Genomic DNA, 16655 nt, shown 5'->3' with positions numbered 1-16655 from the left:
CGTGCATTCTTTTTGCCAGGATTTTGGCCACATTGAATGGTTTGTTTTAGTTAATCAATGAAATGGAGATTATTCTTGTGCATTTGTCAGTTGTCCTCACAAGAAATCTCAGGGGAATTTTTTTAATTGTCTGGTGATCTTGGTGGCCACGATCCTTTTGTAAAAAAGGCTGCCATCAAAAACTGTGTGCAATAATCCATTCTCATTAGACGTGTGGCAGGTTGCTCCATTTCTGTTGCAAAAAGCAAAAATGTTTCATTTTCATCCAACAGTTCGATCAATTACAAGATCATATCCTGTCCCATCCACTGTTTCTTAAAAAAAAATGAACCCACACTTTCCTGTGGCGTGAAATTGAGCACCAAATTCTGACATTTGATCTGATCTGGAGCTTCCATATACGGAACAACCCTAACACGGTAGGGTTAAACTCCAATTTCTTCAAAGTTCTTTTTTTCAGTTTTTTAAATTCTTTTCCTTTAGTTCACGCATTACATGCTGGCTCAGTAGAGATGGGTGGCCCACTTCGTCTTGCGGTCTTCAACATTTCCAGTTTCTCGAAAATGGAACAACAATAGGAAGAATGTTGTCTTATTGGGCACAGAAACATTTTTGAATTCACTTTTGAACGCCTCAATAAAGGCTTCAAACGAATGAGTTGAAAAATATTTTTCAATCATAAAAATTCTTTGCTTCGGGCAAAACAAAACCAACTTGATCATACAACGAAAAAAGAGCCACCGAGAGTATCAGTTCACATGTATCTTTCCATGTTGAACAGTATAGTGCTGCTGTCTATGAAAAAAACTTTACATTTACAATCAAGTACAATTTGAGAAATTAATTTTTTTTATAACGGATTGCGAGACTTTGGGATCACCCTGTATCTGCAGCTCCCCAGAATAGTCAAAAATAATGTGGAATATAACAAAAAAACCTTTTCAGAACAGCTAACATGCACCCATAAATATAGGCAGCTTACCGCGATGCCTCAGACAAAGGGTGGTGACGCCCCCTAGGAGACGTGACGCGCACTTTGTAAAAATCACTAGTTTAATTAAAATATCTCACTGGTCCAAAAACGCTACTCTGTTAGAAATATCGTTAAAAATATTATTTAGCCATTGATTTGTTTCACATTCGGTACGCATAATTCCGATTGTACATCGTACCCGTTATGCCACAGACATGGATGTGCAAATTTTCGCTTTTTTAGGTATACCAGCTGATTAGACAACTTATAATGCAATTTAAGTTTCCCGGAAACGTGAATGTCGATCGTACATTGAAAAACACGTTAGGAAAATGACATCCATAGAGTACGAGTAACATGGGTAGAGTAAACATTCAAACGTCATTTTTAAATTTGTTGAAATTTGCACATTCATGTTTCTAGCATAAAGGCATAATATATGCCAACACAATGCGATACATATCTCCAGTAGTTTCTATTTTGCAAATTTTCGAAAATTAAGAAACAATATGTACAAACCTGTATGTTAATTGAATCAATCTTTATTGAATTATATTGATGTCATGTTATTTTATCATGCATGTAGACAACATGTGTGGTTAATAATGATTTTTTCCCCCAATGTCTAAAAATTTGTAAAAGAAAAGGGCATTGAAAAATATAATAAGGGTGTATACAGTACTTTATATTGCGTAGAATATTATACAGGGTGTCCTGAAAGTCCTGATTCGGCATTTATGTCATCAACCGTTCGTATGGGTCTAATTTAAAAAATGCTCAAAATGTGTTCGGGAATCACTCAGCCAGTTTCGAGAGTGAAAGTACAGTGCGTCAAAAAATAAAAACATAAATTTTTATACTGTCCCTCGCCCAACTTCCAATTATAAAGAGTTGTTGCCCTGTCTCTTCTGAGGCCAACAAAAAAAATTCCATGTCTCTAAGTGCAGTGTTCGCTAAGACATTTTAATTCAAAAACCAGAGAAAATTTGAGAAAGAACAGCATAAAAATATGGTAAAGAAACGTTTTCCGTTAGTTTATGCTGTCCTTTCACAACTTTTCTCCGGTTTTTGAATTAAAATATATCAGCTGATATTGCACTTAGAAACATGGAACTTTTTTGTTGGCATCAGGAGAGACGGGGCGACAACTTTCTGATTGGAAGTTAGAGGATGGGGGGAACCATATAAAAATTTTTATTTTTGTGACACACTGTATTTTCCCTAACGGAACTGATACAGAGTGATTTCTGAACGAATTTTGAGCATTTTTTAAATTAAAACCATATGGTTGATGAGATGAAGGCCGAAATGCGTACCAAATATGAAATAACTCAATGGTTAAATAATATTTTCAATGATATTTCTACTATACCAGTGATTCCAAACGTGGGCATTAACGCCCCCTGGGGGCGGTGGAATGTTCCAGAGGGGCGGTAGAAGCTACGGGTTTAACATAGGATCCTATAGGTTAGATTGCGTTGGGGGGCGATGGGAGAAAAAAATTTCTGAAGAAGTGGGTGATGGGACAAAAAAAAAAGGTTGAGAAACTATGCACTAGACCATAATTTCCCAACCTTTTTTGTCCCATCACCCACTTCTTCAGAAATTTATTTCTCCCATCGCCCCCAATGCTATCTAACCTATAGGATCCTATGTTATACCCGTAGCTTCTACCACCCCTGGAACTTTCAACCGCCCCCAGGGGGCGTTAACGCCCACGTTGGGAATCACTGTACTAGACCATAGTTTTTTGAGTGTTTTGATCATGTTAAAAGGTATGAAACGTCACATGATTAACAATTCGGCCATTATATAGTTTAAGCTGTTATAAATTACATTCGCGCATTTGGAAGATATGATGTCCTACGTGTGACTGAAGGACGTCGTATTGAACATTTATATAAAAACCAAGACACATTTTCCTTTTACATATAAATGTAACTTTTCATATCTAAATGTAACTTTTCATTCTGTTTCACTAATTGCAGAAAATGCAAAGATATGAAATTGGTTGAGTCTTTGTTGATTGCTCTGTGTGCCTGCCAAAGCATAATCAGTCTATCTAATGAGTTATCACAAAGCTCTATTAAGTCGAATTGTTGCGAAGACCAGCCAGTTAATTCACTTCGAAGTCTAATCAGTTATTATCAGCTGATTTGCTCCCAAGTATGATTCAACAATTTATTACCGAGCCTAATTTGATGATTTTTTAGCAGAATCAATCAGTCGATGTACATATTCTGAGACTTGATCAGTAGATTCATTACAGAGCTTCATCAGTCGATTTTCTAATATTGAGCTTGTGATCAGTCACTTGATTTATTATTGTTGCGCCTCAGTCTATTTGTTAAAGCTGAGCGCTTGGTCAGTCGATTTACCGATGCTAGAGCAGTTTATTTGCCAATACTGAATTCCGATTCATCAGTCGATTTTGTGAATTTGAACTTGATAAATTGGATTTCCTAATATTGAGCTTGGCCAATCGATATATTGAGCTTGACCAGGCGATTTGCTCTAATATACTTGTGAATCTTATATTAGCTCATAATATAGTTTAAGTATATAAATTATTAAAAACATTAAAAAATTACAAAATATGTCGAAAAAAAATTATGCATCTAAAAAAAAACAAATTTTTGTTTTTCAGTAAAATTTCTAAAAATCGTGATAATTAATTATAAAAATACTAACTATATTTATTATAACTATAAAACTACGTAGTTAATTCTTACTACGCAAAGGTTAACGTTTTGGAATGAAATTATAGTTCAATTTGTATTCACTTAATTAATTTTTTGAAATGAAGTGCGTTTCGAAAATTGTGAAATGGCTACTAATTAGATTGGTATAAATATTTAAAATATTATAATATATACACAACAATTTTTTACTGTAATTTTATTCTGACGCTAAAACAATTTTCCTACAATTATTTATATTTTCTGGGCAAAATTGTGTTTCTGGGCAAAGTTATTCATTCAAAATTAATATAATTTGTTTTTATCGACTGTTTTTCTATCTGTGGATTTGCCATACCACACTGAGAACACCGGTTCTTTGCCTATCTATCTATGGATATATACAGGGTGATTACTTAATTATTACTCATTTCCCCTGGCCGCATTTTACTGGCGAACCGTTGATCCAAGAGGCGTACTTCCAATTAGGAAAAGTATCCAAATAATACGTAGCGCTCAAACATGTTGCAAAGGGTTGTATAGTTATTAAAATAAAAAAATGAACTTTTTATACGGACACCCTGACCTCAAGAACCCAATTAGAAAATTGTAGCCATGTCTGTCCTGAGGCCAACAAAGAAGAGTGCAATATTCGCTAAGATATTTGAGTTCAAAAATCGGAAGGAAGGAAAAAAACCAGCATAAATAGGAAAAAAAGCGTTATCCGTTAGTTTTTGCTGTTCTTCCTTAACTTTCCGCTCCGGTTTTTGAAAACAAATATCACTGAATACTGCACTTAGAAACGTGGAATTTTTTTTGTTGGCGTCAGGAGACCCAGGGCAACAACTTTTCAATCGGGTTTTTGAGTATACGGGTGCCCGTACAAAAAGTTAATTTTTTTATTTTCACCATTACAAAACCCCTTGCAACATGAATGACTTATCTGCGTTTTGCATGTTAGTTAGATAATTTTTTCTAATTGGAAGTATGCCTCTAGGATCAACGATTCGCCAGTGAAATGCGGCAGGGGGAATTAAGTAATCGCCCTGTGTGTACACGGTGGTTATAAATAAACTGACACTACTCAGACGTATGTAGCGCCCATTCTGATGGAAGTATTTTTATGAAACTAGGTATATATGGGATATGTGGACCGGGGGGGGGGGGAGGAATAGAAGGATTTCATAAAAAATGGTTCAATTTTTGACTACCAGGTGAAAATGTGACGCTTTTTTATAGCAGTCATCTTTTTCCCATTGTCCAAAATAACGTATATACCTAATTTCAGTGAAATACGTCCACCTAGCGCTACATAGCTCGGAGTGTATGTCAGTATAATTCAACGTGCCTACTCAGCTTAATATTTATCAAAACTTTTATCAAAGTGTTTTTCAGCATTTCTGTAATTTTGATGCCGACTAAAAATATATAAAATCAGGGCTTCCAAAAATTGTCAGGCCTAAGCTTGCGAACTCGTTGAGCGGGCCTGATAGTGTACCAGATAGCGTTACTGGTGAATCTAGAAAGTATATCACAGTTCTAAATACCACGGGGAAATGTAATTGAATTATTGACTTATTTTTAGTTAATCGGCTTTCAACATTTAGGTATTTTTGAAAAAATTGGGCCACGAAAAAGAGCTTTGAGGGCCACATGTGGCCCACGTTGAAAACCCCTGTTTAAAAAAAAATCTTAATTCTTTAATACAAAGGGAACTCTTTCTATAAAAATTTGTTTCCAATTAAAATTAATCAATTTTAATTAAAAATATTATAATAATTTTTTTCATAATTAGAAAAAAAATCATAAAACTTAATCAATTTTTAAATCTAATGAAGGAAATATATGGTATTTTTTATTTATATAAACGAAAAGTGAAAATTTATACTTATTTCTATTTCTTAAATTGAAAATAAATTATTGTGTAAAAAACAAATAATTATAAATACTGAAAAAATTATTTCATAATTACCGGAAGAAATATAATATCTGTGATGTAATTAATTTTTCAGAATTATAGACAGAAATAATTTTTTTGCAGAGAAAATTATGAAATTAATACTTGATGAGAGAAATAACTTCTTAATGAGTGAAGGAACTATACAGATTTCTAAATTATATAGTAAAAGAAATTATTTTTTTTTCATCACAGATGGAAATTTGTAATTGATGAAAAATAATTCCAGAATTATTGAGAGAAATAATTTAAGAATTACTGAGAGAAATAATTCCAGAATTACTGAGAGAAATAATTCCAGAATTACTGAGAGAAATAATTTAAGAATTACTGAGAGAAATAATTCCAGAATTACTGAGAGAAATAATTTAAGAATTACTGAGAGAAATAATTCCAGAATTACTGAGAGAAATAATTTAAGAATTACTGAGAGAAATAATTCCAGAATTACTGAGAGAAATAATTCCAGAATTACTGAGAGAAATAATTCCAGAATTACTGAGAGAAATAATTTAAGAATTACTGAGAGAAATAATTCCAGAATTACTGAGAGAAATAATTTAAGAATTACTGAGAGAAATAATTCCAGAATTACTGAGAGAAATAATTCCAGAATTACTGAGAGAAATAATTTAAGAATTACTGAGAGAAATAATTCCAGAATTACTGAGAGAAATAATTTAAGAATTACTGAGAGAAATAATTTAAGAATTACTGAGAGAAATAATTCCAGAATTACTGAGAGAAATAATTTAAGAATTACTGAGAGAAATAATTCCAGAATTACTGAGAGAAATAATTTAAGAATTACTGAGAGAAATAATTCCAGAGTTACTGAGAGAAATAATTCCAGAGTTACTGAGAGAAATAATTTAAGAATTACTGAGAGAAATAATTTAAGAATTACTGAGAGAAATAATTCCAGAATTACTGAGAGAAATAATTTAAGAATTACTGAGAGAAATAATTCCAGAATTACTGAGAGAAATAATTCCAGAATTACTGAGAGAAATAATTCCAGAATTACTGAGAGAAATAATTCCAGAATTACTGAGAGAAATAATTTAAGAATTACTGAGAGAAATAATTCCAGAGTTACTGAGAGAAATAATTTAAGAATTACTGAGAGAAATAATTTATGAATTACTGAGAGAAATAATTTAAGAATTACTGAGAGAAATAATTTAAGAATTACTGAGAGAAATAATTCCAGAATTACTGAGAGAAATAATTTAAGAATTACTGAGAGAAATAATTCCAGAGTTACTGAGAGAAATAATTTAAGAATTACTGAGAGAAATAATTTATGAATTACTGAGAGAAATAATTTAAGAATTACTGAGAGAAATAATTTAAGAATTACTGAGAGAAATAATTCCAGAATTACTGAGAGAAATAATTTAACAATTAATAAACGAAATTATTTATCAAAAAGAATTCAGAATTGGTGAAATTAATTAAGTAAAATTTATAATAAACGAAAGAAATGAATCCTATCTAAAGAGCCCTCTTTCACTTGGGGTCCGTTGGCCCACCAGTTAAGACGCTGCTCTATCAAGTCCGTTGTGAATATGGATATCATCTTATAGTTTTAAATAAATCAGCGTGGATTTCGGCCCGTGGGTTTCATGGAAAGTTTTAGCTTGGCCCGCAATGTCTGAAATGTTGAAAACCCCTGGTTTAAGAGATAAAACTGTAATGTTGTTTTCTGTGTATGAAGTATCTTCATGAGGTGAAAACAAACACATGTATGAAATGATAATTAGAGCGGTAATACCCAGCCCATGTGTCCGGCAAACACCCAATATAGAAGGGAGGGTGTCTTCTTTAATGGATGTTAGCCGACACTTTAAGGTGACACGATGTTATCCATCAATGTCACGAAATAGTATTTTGAACATGTAAAAAACTATATCTCTAAAATTTTACTTTTGGGACAGTGACTCCCAACCTACGTTCCGAGGTACACTACAGGCTGTCCAAAATTGTTTGCACAGTGGATATCTCTACAACCGTAGACTTTACCGTACTTTCAATTAAAAAAAAAGTTTTCAAATGACGTGTTTTTACTCAAAAGGGCCTAAATTTTCCAACGGGGTATTATACGTAACATAAAAAAAAAATATATAAAAACTGAAAACCCTGTGTGCTAAAACTGGATACGGCTGTGAAAAGTCATTTACAGGAAATCGCGTATTTTCAAATGCAATATTTATCGAAATATTTAACTTTGAAGTTTTCATCGTCATTTGATTGAGGGTGTGATTCACAAATCGCGGATCGTAAATTAAATTCAAAGTTATAAAAATTCTGTAATTGTCAAAATAATTGTCAAAAAATGTAATTGCCATTTATTGTGAATAAAAATAAATAAAATGGTCGAGTTCATTCTATTTGTGTATGTAAAAATTCAAACTTTTGGGCCCATGAAACTTGCCAACACAGTGATAAGTTGCAGGAACATAGTCATTTTTTTTATATTTAATATCTATAATATTCTACTTAAAAACATCAAATGACTTTTCGGGAAAATATCTATATTTCAATTATCGGAAATTTTAACACACAGGAAATGTGTATAAAAAGTTAATTCCTTTATTTTTTTTTATGTATACGACCCCTTGGAAAATTTGAGACAATTTGAGTAACTGCACGTCATTTGGAAACTTTTTTGTAATTAAAAGTATCGTTTCTAAAGTCAACGGTTACAGATATATCTGTTGCCTGTATATCGGTCAGTGTAGTATGAAATATACAGGATTCATAGCAAAAATAGAGTGCATGACATTTTAATTGCAAACCGTTGATCCTAGAGGTATATTCCTAATTAGAAAAGTTTCCAAATAACGTGTAGTACTCAGATACGTCATTCTTGTTTCATGGGGTTTTATGGTCATTAAAATAAAAAAAAATTAATTTTTATACAGTCTCCGTGTGCCTCAAAATTCAATCAGAAAGTTGTTGTCCTGTCTCTTGTAATGCCAACAAAAAAAATCCATGTTTCCAAGTGCTCACTGTGATATTTTAATTCGAAAAACGGAGAAAATGTGGGCAGCGTTAAATACGGGTAAAACGGTTTTTCTGCATTTAGAGCTGTTTTTTCCCCGCCTTTTTTCCGTTTTTGAATTCAAATATCTCAGTGAATATTGCACTTAGAAACATGGATTTTTTTTTGTTGGCATCAGAAAAGACAGGGCAACAATTTTCTGTTCATGTTTTCGGTCACACTGAGATTGTATAAAATATTATTATTTTTTATTTTAATAACCATACAACCCCATGAAACAAGAATGGCATATCGGAGTACTACACGTTATTTGGAAACTTCTCCAATTTGAAATACACCTCTAGGATGAACTGTTCACCAGTAAAATGCCATACCCCCTGTTCGCTATGCACCCTGTATATCTAAAAACAAGAAATTTATTTATTGTACCTTGATTACTAAAATAAAAAATAAATTACGAAATAACACGCAGTTCATTTGCTCTTTCAAATTCCTCGTGTTATAAGTAAAATGAAATGTACAATTTATATATAAACCAAAAAACAACACCCATCAATGATGTGATTAATATATGATGCAAAAATTGAATTATAATACTTGATGAAATCAAATTTCAGGAAAAGTACAGTTTTTATGTACCCTATAATTAAGTATTCGGTAGAAAATGCTTGTTAAAATGCTAATAATCAGTTATGAATAGTCAAAATGTAATTAGTTAAAATATTATTGAAATATTATACGATGATACTCGTGGTTAATTTCTTTATCAATAATTGGCAGCAATATTAGCAATATATTTGCAGTTGCCCATCATTGGTGAATCTTTGGAGATTGGTAATATCAAGTAATATTCCGTATATTGAAGAAATGCGGCCGGCCACCTGTTCCTGATTGTGTGAATCCTAAAATTTCCATAAAATACCAATCCCTCTGTATCCTAAATTAACTCCAAGCTTCTTTTTTTAGGTTGCAAAAGAAAAAATTAGCTTCATCCAATTTAATTTAAATTATACAACAATAACCGCCTGCCAGTCCAGTGGTTAGGGAGCTAGCTTCTGACTGTGCAGGTCTGGGTTCGAATCCCGGGTCGGGCATGAATGTCTGCTAACACCAACACATTCCCTGGACAGATCGTAACGATCTCTTGGGAATACGTGCTGATCACATTATAATTTCATAATATTTTAATATTTGCACATTATTTAACATACGATTATATTATAACAGTGGATAAGATTAGGAAACTATCAAAAAATTAATAGTTATTAAAATTCTTCAAAAAATTTAAAAAAATGTGACTATATAGGAGTTTTGGTCAGCGAAAGTCAGGGAAATTTTCGGGCGTCAACAGGGAACTTTTTGAGTTTTGATCAGGAGAAAGTCAGAGAAATTTTGGTGTTTTTTGTCAGAAAAATTTTTGGGTATTGGTCAGGGAAGGTTTTGAATTTTGATCAGGAAAAATCCTGAAAAGTTTTAAGCTTTAGTTAAGGAAAGTCGGAAAAAAAATTTGGGTTTAGGTCTATAAAAATTACATTGCGATATAAATTACATTCAAATAGTTTCACGGAAAATAATTGCGGTATATTTTTTTGCAATATATTGAATACAGTTAAAGTTTCTTCAATCATTTTTGTAAATCTAATAAACATAAGACAATTAAAGCCAAAGTTCTCTAGTGTTGAGCTTTCAGTCTTTACATTTAAAAAAACTGAATTCTGGATTCCTATGTGAGGCAACAGAAAAAAGGAAAAAAAATGTAGTGCATAAAATCATAGTGTCCATACGAACTCCTGTTTTCTTCATTTCGAGACCTAAATTTTTTTTGAAAACATCTGAATCGTCAAATAATCAGTTACAAACGCATAACGTCTAAGCCTCTAAGCTCTAATCCTAGAAAATTTTATTATCATTATTTATTTGAATTGTTATCATGAAAAATAGCAAAATTTTCTTCAGTTTCCATAGTTTCGAATTCGGAGTTTTACAAAACTCCTCCAACTCGATTTTTTTTCATTTAAAATATAAATGTTGTGCAGGCTGAACTGTATCCCATACTTGATTTCATTGTAGGCTGAGGAAGAAGTTCGTTCCCTGCAGAAGAAGATTCAACAGATTGAAAATGAACTCGACCAGGTACAGGAGCAGCTGGCTCAAGCCAACAACAAGCTCGAAGAGAAGGACAAGGCACTCCAAGTGGTAAGTATAACACTCATCATGATATACGGTCATGCGCGATTATAACGACATCTGATATGCAGCAAAATTTTGTCGTTATAACCGATGTCGAGTTTCTAAGATACCAGTTTGAAATATATTATCAGATGCTGTCATAAAAAAGAGAGGTTATTTCTTTCTAATGCAGTGGAACCTATCAGTTTGGACGCCTCTGTATTAAGGCCGTTTTAAGAGCATCTTGGGCCCCCGGACAAATTGATTTTTCTGAGTCTTTCCATCTGACTAGAAATACTTGCTTACCAGTTTACATGATTAATCTCAAAAATAGCAATCAGATCTCGTTATCACGAGGCCTCTCTTCATTTGAAGGCTCCGGGCCATGCCCAGGTGGTCCCGTTCGTTGAGAACGGCACTGCTCTGTCTCCTGGACACTTCTCTACATTGGACGATTCTGAATTGAATCAGCCATGATTCTATAACAGAATGTCAAGAACACAATAATAATAATGCTGTACCTATATATCTTGGACAGCTCTTTAACTTGGACCATGGGTGTAAAACTTCGATAGGTTTATCTACATCAATAATGCATAGATAAACAATGACCGCCCTTTCGTAGATATCGAAACTGAACACAGTTTTGAGACGCAGATGAAATAAAAGCGACAAGTATTCAGAAATCCTCACCTGCTTCTTCGAGTACGCTCTGAAGTTTTTTCTAAATACAAGCGAAACCCTAGATGGACAACGAATGCACGGAAGAATCGTTATCCCGGAAGCGATATTTATACTTTCTGTGAATGTTAAAAAGTAGAAAAACAGCATATTTATAGGGATCTACGGCTTCAAGAAACTCTGCCGAATTCCCTAAGTACAATGGATAGAAACTGAAAATGATAGACTATCATCATGCAACGAACCCTGTTTTTTTTTTTTTTGTTGCCGATAAACATTCCATCAATACGTTCAACTCAGAATAGGAAACTTTCTGGAAAAAAAAACAACAAAAATGCTGCAGAAAATGTGTCGTCATATCGAAGATCATTGCATTTTCTCGATGTTAAAAGCAAGGTTGGTTAACATTATTTTCTATCACGATAAAGAAGAAACTAACGGTAAACGTGAGTGATATATCGAGTAAAATCATCAATTCCTTATGCATTTCGACGCACTATAGGTGATGTTTTCAAAGGAAAGATCGATCACACTAACCAGATATGTCATTTGGGTTATTAACCAAATCTTCTCGGTTAGAAATACACCCAGCTCGGAAAAAAAAGTGCAAAAATAAACATGCAGGTAACGCATCAATATCTGACACAGAGAGCCAGCAAACAAGACAAACTGTCGATAAAGGCAGGAAAAGGAAAGTTAATCGCGAAATCGAATCTTGTGCAGGAAGTGTTTTTGGAACTATTAATAATTATCAAGATGTTTTATCAAATTCCGGGAATATAACATCCAATTTGGTAACTATCTTACCAGCTGACAACCAAGGCCGTCTTAACAATATCATGGGCCTGAGATCTAAGTGGTGTTCTGGGGGTCCCCTACCTGGTTAGAAGTCCGACTACCAATTTATGCCCATTGTTACTCTAGAACAGTGATTTTCAACCTGTGCTCCGTTGCAACTCGAGGACAATCAAATAAGTAATAAAATTGATGAATAAATAAAAAATATGTCTACAGGGCTCAGATATATAAAATATACGCTAAAAAGGTTGAGAACCGCTGCTCTAGAAAAATATAGCATTCATCAAGAGCTTCCCCCCCCCCCATGCACGTAAGGCCACGGGGTCACGTCCGAGGGATCTTATTTGATAAGACAGTGGTAACCAGGTACCATATGGCCCCTTTTCTGTCCTGAGATATTATAAGGGGGGCCCATGGGTGAATATAAAGCTGGGGAGGGAAGCTATGACACAGGTTGATAAGGGGAGTGAACACAGAGAGCTGTGAAAAAATATATAGGCCTGCTGAAGTGGATATAGTGAGGGAGGAGGGGAGGAATGCAGCTACTTTCATAATCCGGCAAAACTATTCATAGAACCAGGATCATCATAACGCATTGGCCCATCTAGGGGTCCTTGTGTCCATAGAGGGCCTACATAATTAGATCTAGCAGGTCTACTGTACTAGGATTTAGAGTACGATAATTACAGTACGAATGCAAATATGTTGAGTTGTTAGCCAAAGTACGGAGCCCCAAGCATATCACTTACTCGAGGCTCCATGCTGTTGAGTCGGTTGCGTAGAACCTCCACAAGAGGACAGCTCACTGAACTACGGAGATCGATCTCATTCATAAAATTTCCGTTCACTGCAAATTTACTCGAAAATATGTTCACACAAAGTAGAAAGGGTCTCGCTCCCCTAGATGAGCCATGGGGGGAAAAAAAATAATAAATATATATATATAGTCCAAAGGCAGGCCCGTTGCCAGAAATTTCGTTCAGAGGGGACCAATGTGATAGAACAAAATAGATTTGGCCATCTTTTTCCCGTTTTTCGGTCATTTTCTCACATTTCGGAAGGGGGCCAGCCCCCTAAGTCTCCCCCCCCCCGCTACGGCCTTGTCCAAAGGGGACTATCAGCTGAAGAAAGTTAAGAAATACTTCATTAAGACAGCCCTGCTGAGGAAAACAGCCCAAGTAGAATTCCGTTTCAGCGTGATAGTGTCGATATCTTTCCTCTAATGACAACACCTATAGGGGTGCAAAAGCACGTAAAGACCTTTGGGGTTTTACTTGCTATTTCTTCTTTATTTGCCAGTATCCAAACAATAAATTCCAATTTTTCTTCATGAGTGTCGGCAGAGACAGCCGCCTGTTGTGTTGACGTTATAACCGAAGTGCTTTGAAAACCGATGCGAGTGCGTAAAATATATTTTCGTTATCGTGAAGCAAAGGATTCTTCAATTTATGGTAAAGTGAATAAAATTTGCCAACTGGAGAATTTAATAAAGAAATGTTATTAAGGTGGCATCCATCTTCATCAAACTAAAAGATAAGTACACTTTCAATGATATTTTTTTCCGCCAAGAGGTATTTTACACCATTTTATTTCCGTTACTAAAAGAAGAATAGACCCCTGTAGAAATAGAAAGAAAGAATCCCTAGAAGCGACTTTTTCCTCCCCGTCTAGCGTACAAATGTCTAGTGCTCCTGGAATGTGATGTTTAAAAAAAGCAACTCGAGATACATAAGCATGGGATAACAAAAATAGAACGGGCGTCGCCATATTTGGACTACAGAGCGAACGTGACGACATCCAGATACCACCCAATGATATACCCACAGCGCCTTCTTGTGGCGGGCAGTGGAAGCATTTCAGGAAGCTGTCGTCTGCTGCCTCTGACATCGATGTGAAGAGAAGTGAAGCGAGGTCACGATGTAGGCGACCTGATTAATGTTTACTGTTAAGGCCGTCCTAAAGCCCTGGCAGACGATATTTACTGTTTGTTTGTTTTTATTTTACATTAAATGGCCTTAATGGGCTAATGCAGACGATGGCGATTCGGTTGTCAATAATCCTCAAATTCAGCCATTTGAAACAAATGGCTTGAATTCGATCGCCACGGAATCTGCAAATGATGGCTCGGAGATGAGGGACCTGAACCCGAGAAGGAGTCCGAGGGCAGCCGAGCCTGCCAACTCGAGGGTCGCTGATATTCCGGACAGGGAAGCCGATGGAGCCGAGGATGACGCCGAGAACAACGAGGAATGGGCGAGTCTGCGATGCTCGAGCGTCCAGACCGAGGTCATCAGCGAGCGGAATCGTCGCAACAGGCAGAGGAGCGCTGGCTATCCCGGGCTGGCTTTCGGATCATCGATCTTCTCGTCCAGTTCCCTGATGAAGTTCAGCATCATCGCCAACGAGCTGCACAACATCATGAACGTCCAGCTCAAAAGGGTAAATTCAATAATAATACCTTGGTCGTGATTTTGAAGGGGTCATCCCTGGGTTCCCGTATTGTGGGAAATCGATTAATTTCGAGTGTTCTGGGCCTTATCAGGGCTGTCGTAAAAACATCATGGGTCCCTCCCTCTCCCTCGGATAAAGCGATGTTGTAGCAATGCGTCTACATCTGGTTGGAAGTACATGTCAACTGATTTACTCACTTTCGGACATGTCCCCCACTAGAGTAATGATGACAGCCTGAGACAATTCTTTTTTTCATCCTATAAATTCACTATAGAGGGTGTAGGGGCTTTTGAAAAATCTGGCCTTAAAGCCCATCAATATCATAGATGGCCAGGTCAGATTCAGGGTGATGTGTCAGGAGGGGCGACTTTCGGCAGGTTCTTTGGATCATCCTGTATTTTACAGAGCACGTAAATTTTTCTGTATTTATTCGGCTCTTGGAAGAGAAGACGTCCCCCCCCCCCGGATCTGTATATAAGCGAGAGCAGACAACTTTAGCTGCGAATGAAGCTGAGGAATGAAGAGAGACATATTTTCAGCTACGAATGGAATGGGGGCAGGCAACTTCAACTGCTAATTATACTAAGGCACTCATCACTCCCTGCTGGATCTGTACCTGAGTGAAAGCAGGGAATATTCAACTGTGAATAGAGCAGACATCTTTAGTTATGAATTAAGCCAAGGCTGACATCTTCAGCTGTGAATGAAGTGAATGCAAACATGTTTAGCTGTGAATAGAGCGAAAGCAGACATCAGCAGCTGCTAATGAAGCAGAGGCATCTTCAGCTGCGGAAACAGTGGAGGCATGCCCAGATTCAGGGCATTGTTTCAGGAGAATTGATTTATTGTGTGTTCGCTGGATTGCAGGATTTAAGCTATGTTTCCATTTTTTGCAAAATGCAAAAGAAAGTCTTAGAATACGAAAGAAGTAGTAGCCGCTTTTGCAAAACAGCATACAGGAAGTACGAAATGAGTAGACATCCAACCATCAATCATTAGCATTTTAGCAGTTTGTTAAAAGCTCCCCCCTCCCCAATTTTCAATTTTTTGCTAAAGGAATTTTTTAATCTAGCTTAAACCCTGCTGGATTGTCCTGTGTTTTACAGGATAGGCAATTTTCTTGCATAATTTTTCTCTTGGGAGGGACGATTGCCTTTCTCTGGATCCGTACCTGACTGTGTCGGAGTAGGTCCAGCATCTGATTTCAACATGGTCAAGTGGGGCATTTGCCCCTGACCACATCAGTTAGAGGCTGAAAATTTAAACAACAAATATTCACTTTTTAACTAAACATCCTTGACCAGTGTCACGAGGCTCCTCTGATTCCTGCATTTCCTGAAATCACTCCATGTCATGGGCTAAAAAATTATAAGGGGGAGGCTCAGGTCAATGTTTCCATTGGTATAATGGAGATTTTGGCAAGTTTGGGAGGGGATGCAAGTTTTTATGGTGCCTCAATGTTAAAGCAGCAGTCATTCACTGACCCAGGTATGAAGTTTCACATCATGGTGTGTGCAGTGTTGAAAGTTTCAGGGAATCAGTTGTCAAGTGACTAAGTTATAATTGGCTGGCTTGCCATGCATCATAGCCCCTCCCTTGATGCCTACTGCATCCAAAGCCGCCTCAAATTTAAATAAGCCCTACAGATATTTCTTACTATTATTTCATATCTTTCAAGTGACCTTAAAAAAATATTTTGCAGTTTTGTTCGTCAGAAAACTGAACTGTGTACAGCAAATGTCACATAACTTACTGTTAGTCCAGGACTAGACAAATCAAAAAACAAATTTAGCCGCCAACCAAATCTTTTTGAAGCTAAATGGACTTCTTTTATCAATTTTTCAATCGCCATAGTGACCTGGCACCTGAGATATGTCAGGCCCTGCATTGATCTGTGCTAAAATGCTTCCAGCTGCATGATGCTCTGATTCGGGGGTCGAG

The 16655-nt window shown here is 35.7% G+C and overlaps 1 protein-coding gene across 4 annotated transcripts in view; it reads left to right on the top strand.

Moving 5' to 3' along the window:
- The window catches only part of LOC149066113 (tropomyosin), a 63742-nt gene that overhangs the window by 23319 nt on the left and 23768 nt on the right, over positions 1–16655 (top strand). For 2 of the 4 annotated variants that reach the window (XM_089253190.1, XM_089253191.1), the window contains exon 2: positions 10686–10811. In XM_089253190.1, coding sequence (XP_089109316.1) covers positions 10686–10811 — 126 coding nt within the window. Of the gene's footprint in view, positions 1–10685; positions 10812–14145; positions 14703–16655 lie in introns of those variants that run through there. The other 2 variants (XM_089253189.1, XM_089253188.1) reach the window with 1 other exon arrangement.

Source organism: Pholcus phalangioides, unplaced genomic scaffold (genome assembly GCF_987345545.1).
Source record: "Pholcus phalangioides strain wild (caught in Gottingen) unplaced genomic scaffold, Ppha-v1.0 ptg000032l_1, whole genome shotgun sequence".
NCBI lineage: Eukaryota > Metazoa > Arthropoda > Arachnida > Araneae > Pholcidae > Pholcus > Pholcus phalangioides.
This window is presented reverse-complemented; position numbering and strand designations above follow the sequence as displayed.